This window comes from Prunus dulcis, chromosome 4 (assembly GCF_902201215.1).
Source record: "Prunus dulcis chromosome 4, ALMONDv2, whole genome shotgun sequence".
NCBI classification, from domain to species: Eukaryota; Viridiplantae; Streptophyta; class Magnoliopsida; order Rosales; family Rosaceae; genus Prunus; species Prunus dulcis.
Window position 1 is genome coordinate 14,745,222 of NC_047653.1, and position 6,449 is coordinate 14,751,670.

At 39.1% G+C, this 6,449-nt stretch overlaps 2 protein-coding genes across 2 annotated transcripts in view; both read left to right on the forward strand.

Annotated features, from left to right (window-relative positions):
- Positions 1-3,539: 3,539 nt before the first annotated feature.
- Positions 3,540-4,348, forward strand: LOC117624052 (disease resistance protein RPV1-like). The gene is made up of 2 exons (XM_034355174.1): positions 3,540-4,036; positions 4,318-4,348. Exons 1-2 carry the CDS (start codon positions 3,555-3,557, stop codon positions 4,322-4,324), a joined length of 489 nt encoding a protein of 162 aa, XP_034211065.1. The 5' UTR covers positions 3,540-3,554; the 3' UTR covers positions 4,325-4,348.
- A 1,007-nt stretch (positions 4,349-5,355) lies between these two features.
- Positions 5,356-6,449, forward strand: part of LOC117625456 (disease resistance protein RUN1-like) — a 9,521-nt gene continuing 8,427 nt past the window's right edge. Inside the window, exon 1 of the mRNA XM_034357007.1 lies at positions 5,356-6,432. Within this exon, the coding sequence (XP_034212898.1) occupies positions 5,356-6,432 (1,077 nt within the window). The remainder of the gene's footprint in view (positions 6,433-6,449) is intronic.

The following is a 6,449-nucleotide window of genomic DNA, read 5'->3' on the forward strand; positions in this document are numbered from 1 at the left end:
CAAATTAACCATAGGAAAATTGCGAGATTCTAGGGATACTTTTGAAAAAGTAGCTCCGTGAAATCCGTAAAGCAAGATCGGCTTTGACGAAAATAATACTTGAAAACGCCGAAAGTGCCGACAGGCATTATTAGAGGCCACGTGAAGTTTTGAACTCTGGGAAAGAAAAAGATAATATGGGGATTCGAGAAGATATTGGGATCCTGGAAATGTTGCCACATTTTCGTCTATAGATATTGCCTTTGCAAAACTTGATTGGAGCAACTGCGTTTCAACTCAACTTCCTTCATTTTCTGAAACTTTAGTTTTTGTAAGACTTTCTTTGAAACCTTCTTAAAATGGCTTCCTCTTCTTCCTGCCCAAATTATTTCAATTTAAATGATGCTCCCACAACAACCAATGATACCAAAGTTTGGCATCCATCCTTTGTATCCCAAAATCGTCATCTCACAGTTAATGATTCTGTGATGATGAATGATGCTACTGCTGTCATAGTAGCTAAAAATTTCATTATTCCAATGGATGAAATGTTGTTGACAGGGAGGTCTGAGGAAGAGGCTATTGATGACTCAATGGCTTTTAGCATTCAGAGTGCTGCTTCTGTTTCTAACATGGCTGATCGTTTGCGTGCTAGAGCAAACAAGGTTCATAGGCTAACAACTGAAAATTCGTCTCTTGAAAGAATGCTTCATGAGTCTAAACAGGAGGTTGAGAAACTTAAAGGAGAGAATAATTCCTTGTTGAAACTGGTGAGTTTGTACTCTGTTGATACACTGAGAAGGCTAGACATGCTGCAGGTCTCCAATGAAAGAATTTTGGGAGACCACGAGAGGCTCATGGCTATGCTTAAGAGGCGTCGTCCTCTTCCTTCAGAGGCTTCCAGAACATAATGTAATTTTATAGATTTTACATGGCCTGCACCTTCATTGCAGGTGGAAAAATCTATCTGTTATATGCTCCTTTCCTGTTATAATAATTGCGCACATTCTTAAACTTACACCTGTTGTTTTTACGTCTTTTCAAAATGGTCATGAAATATGAATTGAGTAAAGACAACGATAATATCGCAATATAGTAGTGAAGAACATTAACTACTATATACCCACAATTTCAAGTTTTAGGATCTCTCATATATTTGGATCCATGGGCTTCCGGCCCAGATATAACAAAATATGTGGGGAGCCTCAATTCATCATTTGAAGTTTATACTGATATTATCCATTTCACGGTGTATTCTTAACAACCGGATTCACAAAATATATTTCTTCATTGAGGTGTCGATTATAACATAATCGAACTTTATTAAGTTCATCATTCTCTTATGCCAAAGAAATATGTGGTGTACCACAATTTGCAATAATACCTCAAGGGTTGTCCTTTTAATTGTTGGAACTTTAGGTTCTCAACACTGTTAGATTTTGAACTTCAGGCCAAAGCCACATATTCTCATGGTATGGACATTTTTACAATTTTCTGTACATTTTTACAACTTTTGTCAACCCAACTTCCAAGTCATGCTAGCAACCAAGCATAGTGTTGAGATTGAAAGAGGGCGACGACCATCATCTTCAGTACCAGAGGAGGCCAGTGGTTGATGAAAGACTATTTTGAAACAGCAGAAAAGGGAAGCTCCTCACATGCCCAGATGCTCTGTTATCCAATGGCATTATGTATGACTTGGATTGGCAATAGGACCAAGATGAGGAGGATCATCGACAAAACTGCCTCCTCCTCAAGGCCAAAACTGCCTCCTGGGTCTCGGGCACTGCCAATCATTGGCAATCTTCACATGCTAGGCAAACTCCCACACCGCAGCCTCCAACACTTGGCCCCATCAGGAAGAATATCAAGGTAAAGCCTCCACTTGGAGTCATCTCTGTACTTCTCTCTGAGCAAAAACAGAGCAACGGACACCCAAGGCTTCTTGAGATGGGTTGGTGTCTTCGGTAACGAGGAGAAGTGTGTGAGTGTTGTGGAAAGCTTTGTTCTTGGAGTAGGGAAGAGGAAGTGGAGGATGAAGAAGATAAAGTGAAGAGAGTGACCATTGTTTGATTTATCTCTCTCTTAATTTTCAAACTTTGTGTTTCAGATATCTGTCTGGGGTATGATTGATTTATAGCTTCTGCTTGAGTTTTGCGGAGAGAGAGAGAGAGCGTTGAGGCTCTGAATAGAGAAATCGTGCTGATAACGTGTTGTGAACTAAAGAGAAATTGGAGAGAATTTAAAAGCATTCTACCAAAATCCATCTGTTACAATGAGGAGGGATGAATCCTTTTGTAGGCAAATCCTCTTCTAACATGTGGGCTCCACCTTCATTTACAACGGTTTCATAATTATATGAATAAAATAGCTATAAGACTTTTGTATCTTCAAAGAATTCTTGTGGGATCCTCTTTGTGATGTTTTTTTATTTTTCAGACAACAAAAGCTGCAGAAAAAGTAGGTTTTAAAACTGGCCATTATTTGCTTCCATTTCCCCGAAAGTGGAAGGCCAAGAAGCTGCTTGGACGTGCTTTGGTGTAAGTATATATTAAAGGGCTTTTATCACAAATAATTTCGAGAATTGTGAAATTACCACTTTTGGTCATGTTTTTTTTTTTTTCTGACATTATTGGTTTCATATGTCACTTTACACATCAATTTGGTTTTGCCGTTAAGTTCAGTAAAAAATTTATGTTAAATTGCTAATGTGACATAAATAAGGTGCCTACATATCCAATGAGAGATCTAAACAGAAAAAAATTATTTTAAAACAGTTTAACATTTAAAATCTTAAAAAATAGAAATTTAAAATAAATAAAATAAATAAAAGAGGAAAAAAAAAACTCAAGCCTCCCGTTACTTCCCCTTTCGCCTCCCACCCCTTCCCCATTTTTCCCTTCCGTCTCCCCTCTTCCTCCTCCCCTTCCGCTCCTTCCCCTTCCATCTCCCCCATCATCCCCCTTTTATCTCTCTCTCCCCATCGTCAACTCTGTCCCTCCCTCTCTCTCTCTCTCTCTCTCTCTCTCTCATAGACCCCCACTTCCGCTACCCAACCCCAATCCCCTCCTTCCCCAACCCGCTTCCTCCCTTTCTCCCTCTCTTCCTCTCTCTCACCCTCCGTTTTTTCTCTACCCAGACCACCCCCAAGGCCAACGCCGCCATGAAACCTCAAAAATCATTTGCGATAAAAACCCTACATTGGTCTCACATAAAAATCAATTAAAAGATAATTAAGCTTGAAGCTATTGTGACGGATTCATTGTCATAGCCAACTAGCTTGATCCAAATCTATGGGTTGCAATTTCTTTGAAAGGTGCGTATATACAGATGCTTGCCTGTGAGTATGTCATGTTTCCTTCCCAGATCTTGAAGGTCTCAAAATTGAAGTTTTTCTTCTATTAGCTTCCCCTTAAGTTTCCATTGCCATCCATCGATCAACATCATTGTTTCATCTTCGTTCTCTTGCTCCTCCCTCTTTGTTTCTTCGTGCTCGATCATCTTCTTCTTTGTCGCTTACTTTTCTTGTACGACCTACTGCATATCAGTTTTGATTCGATTGCACCAACACCGAAATGCTGCCATCATCCGCTTCTTCAACCCCTAAAATACGGGCACACGATGTGTTTCTCAGTTTTAGGGGTGAGGACACCCGAAATAGTTTTACGGACCATTTATACCATGCTTTGAACCAGAGAGGAATTGATACCTTTAGGGATGATGAAAAACTGAAGAGAGGAACATTCATCGGCCCAGAACTCTTGAAAGCCAATGAAGAATCGAGTTTTGCAGTAGTCATTCTTTCAAAAGAGTATGCTTCTTCAACGTGGTGTTTGGATGAACTTGCACATATTGTTGAATGCATGAAAAAGAGGGAACTCCAAGTTTTCCCGGTTTTCTATCACGTCAAACCATCCGAGGTGAGAAATCAAACTGGAAGCTTTAGCCAGGCCTTTGCCAAACATGAAGAAAAGACCGTACTGGGGGAGGTGGGCAAGTGGAGGAAAGCTTTAACGGAAATAGCCATTATCAGCGGATGGGATTTGGATAAAGCCAGGTACCTAGTTAACTTCTTCAATTATTTCCCATAACCTAGTCTAATGACATCAAAGAAAAAAACTAGCTGCTAATGGCATCGCTCTCTTAAAGAGACTAAGAACACCCAACAAACTCAACTAAATTTCTAGAATCACTAGAGGGAAATAACACACAAAACTCATAGAGTTTCTAGACTTTATTGAACAAACTAAACCAAAATAATAATAAAAAAAACTAAAACAACATTGGCAAAAGGAACACCAACTGCTGCTAATCTTTCCTTTTGGGCATGACATATAGTCTATAGAGAGCGCCACCTAGTTACTCCAAGGCCTCAACAATGCACTAATGAGCAGTGGATCTACCATGAAAACGTCGAAACACCTCAAAGGACAGCCTCACTAGATGAGGCACAACCAAAGCCAGCCCAAATATGAGACAATAAATCTGCCAAAAAAAAGATTAGATCGACATAGGTCCACCAAAAGCTGAAGAACACCGAAGATACAACGGGATCCAAAGCGTTCTCTCTTTTTTTCTTTGATTTAGGCGTATTGACTTTTTTTATATTTAAGTCTAGATATTTATTACGTATCTTTTATGTCGATTTTTCCTTTTAAGGTATAAGAAAAAATAATTTTAAATTCTTGATTCAAGGCACTTTGTACACTAAAGCTTAAATTACTAATGTTTTCAATGCTTTTATGCTTGCTTGATGCACCTTCGCATACCCGAAAAAAAAAATGTCAGCTATAACGGACATATAAAATCACCTGACCAACAGGTGTGAATTAACCAAGATTTTACAACCAAAAAATAAAAAAAACCCAACGTTATATCCAAGATTAGAAAGAAATTTAATATATTATCCACATTTTCCAACTATTTACTTGTTAGATCACTAATATCTAAGAAAGGCAGATGTTTGCTCCTGGGAATGAGAATTAAACTGAAAAGCTATAAAATTTGGATTTAAAAAAAAATTCAATTTATAATCCCTAAAGCATATTGCACCGATATTAGTAATTGAAAGGAATTTCACAAAAGTGGAAAGTTGAAGAATTTGAGAGAATAGCAATTTCATTATTCCCGTTGTTACAAGACAAGGCTGCACATCAATTCACGCTATTTAGAATTGTGTAAAAGTAAGACCATATATATCCATGCTCACGGCAAGCTATCCTCGCCAAGCAGTTTCTGGCTGGTCTTGAAGTTATATATGGGTGTGTTGAGCATCTGCTGCTGGCTGGGTGTGTTGAGTAGGTCCTGTCTATTTGCAGGGGTGAATCAGAAGTTATTCAAGAAATAGCCAACAAGATTTCAAATATCTTGACCTCCATGACGCCAAGTGATAACGATGACCGTTTAGTTGGAATGAATTCTCGTATAGAGAAAATGGAGGCGTTCTTGGATTTGAAGGAGCGTGATGATGTTCGTACCATAGGGATTTGGGGGATGGGGGGCATTGGCAAGACAACTCTGGCTCAACTAGTGTTTAATAATATCTGCAACCAGTTTCAAGCTAGCTGCTTTCTTGGCAATGTCAAAGACAAATCTAAAAACCCTGATCTAGTAGTTTCCTTGCAGAAAGTTCTTTTCAAAAAACTGCTCTATAGCGGGGATGACATACATAACGTCCATATGGGAATCAATTCATTGAGCAGACGATTGCCTTCTAAAAAGGTGCTTATCGTTTTGGACGATCTCGATCATAAAAAACAAATAGAAGATTTAGTTGGAATGGATTGGTTGGGTCCAGGGAGCAGAATCATTATAACAACTAGAAATGAGCACTTGTTGAAGGCATATGGAGTGCACCACATATATGAGGTTGAGAAACTGAACGATGAAGAAGCCTTTCAGCTCTTCTGTAAGAAAGCCTTCAAGAAAGGCCACAAGATGGCTGATGACTACACAAACCTGTCCAAGGGTGTTGTCAAATATGCCAATGGCCTCCCTTTAGCTCTTGAAGTTCTGGGTTACGCCTTGTGCGGAAGAGAGCTAGGTGAATGGGAGAGTGAATTTGCTAAACTGAAGGAACATCATGATGACAACATTATTGACGTGCTTCGAATAAGTTATGATGGATTAGACGAAACCGAGAAGCAAATCTTTTTGGACATTGCATGTTTCTTCAAAGGAGAGGATCACGATCGTGTATTTAATATTTTGGACGCTTGTGACTTTTATCCAAAAAGAGGTATCAGGGTCCTCAAGGAAAAATGTCTAGTTAAAGTTATTGAAGGAAACAGATTGTGGATGCATGATTTAGTACAGCAAATGGGTTGGAGCGTTGTTCTCAGAGATTCTCTTGACCCAGGCGAACGCAGCAGGTTATGGGTTAATGAAAGTGTCTCGGACTATAAAGATAGCAGGTCGTGGCATGACGTGAACAATGTACTCGAGGATAATTTGGTAAGATATCAAATAAT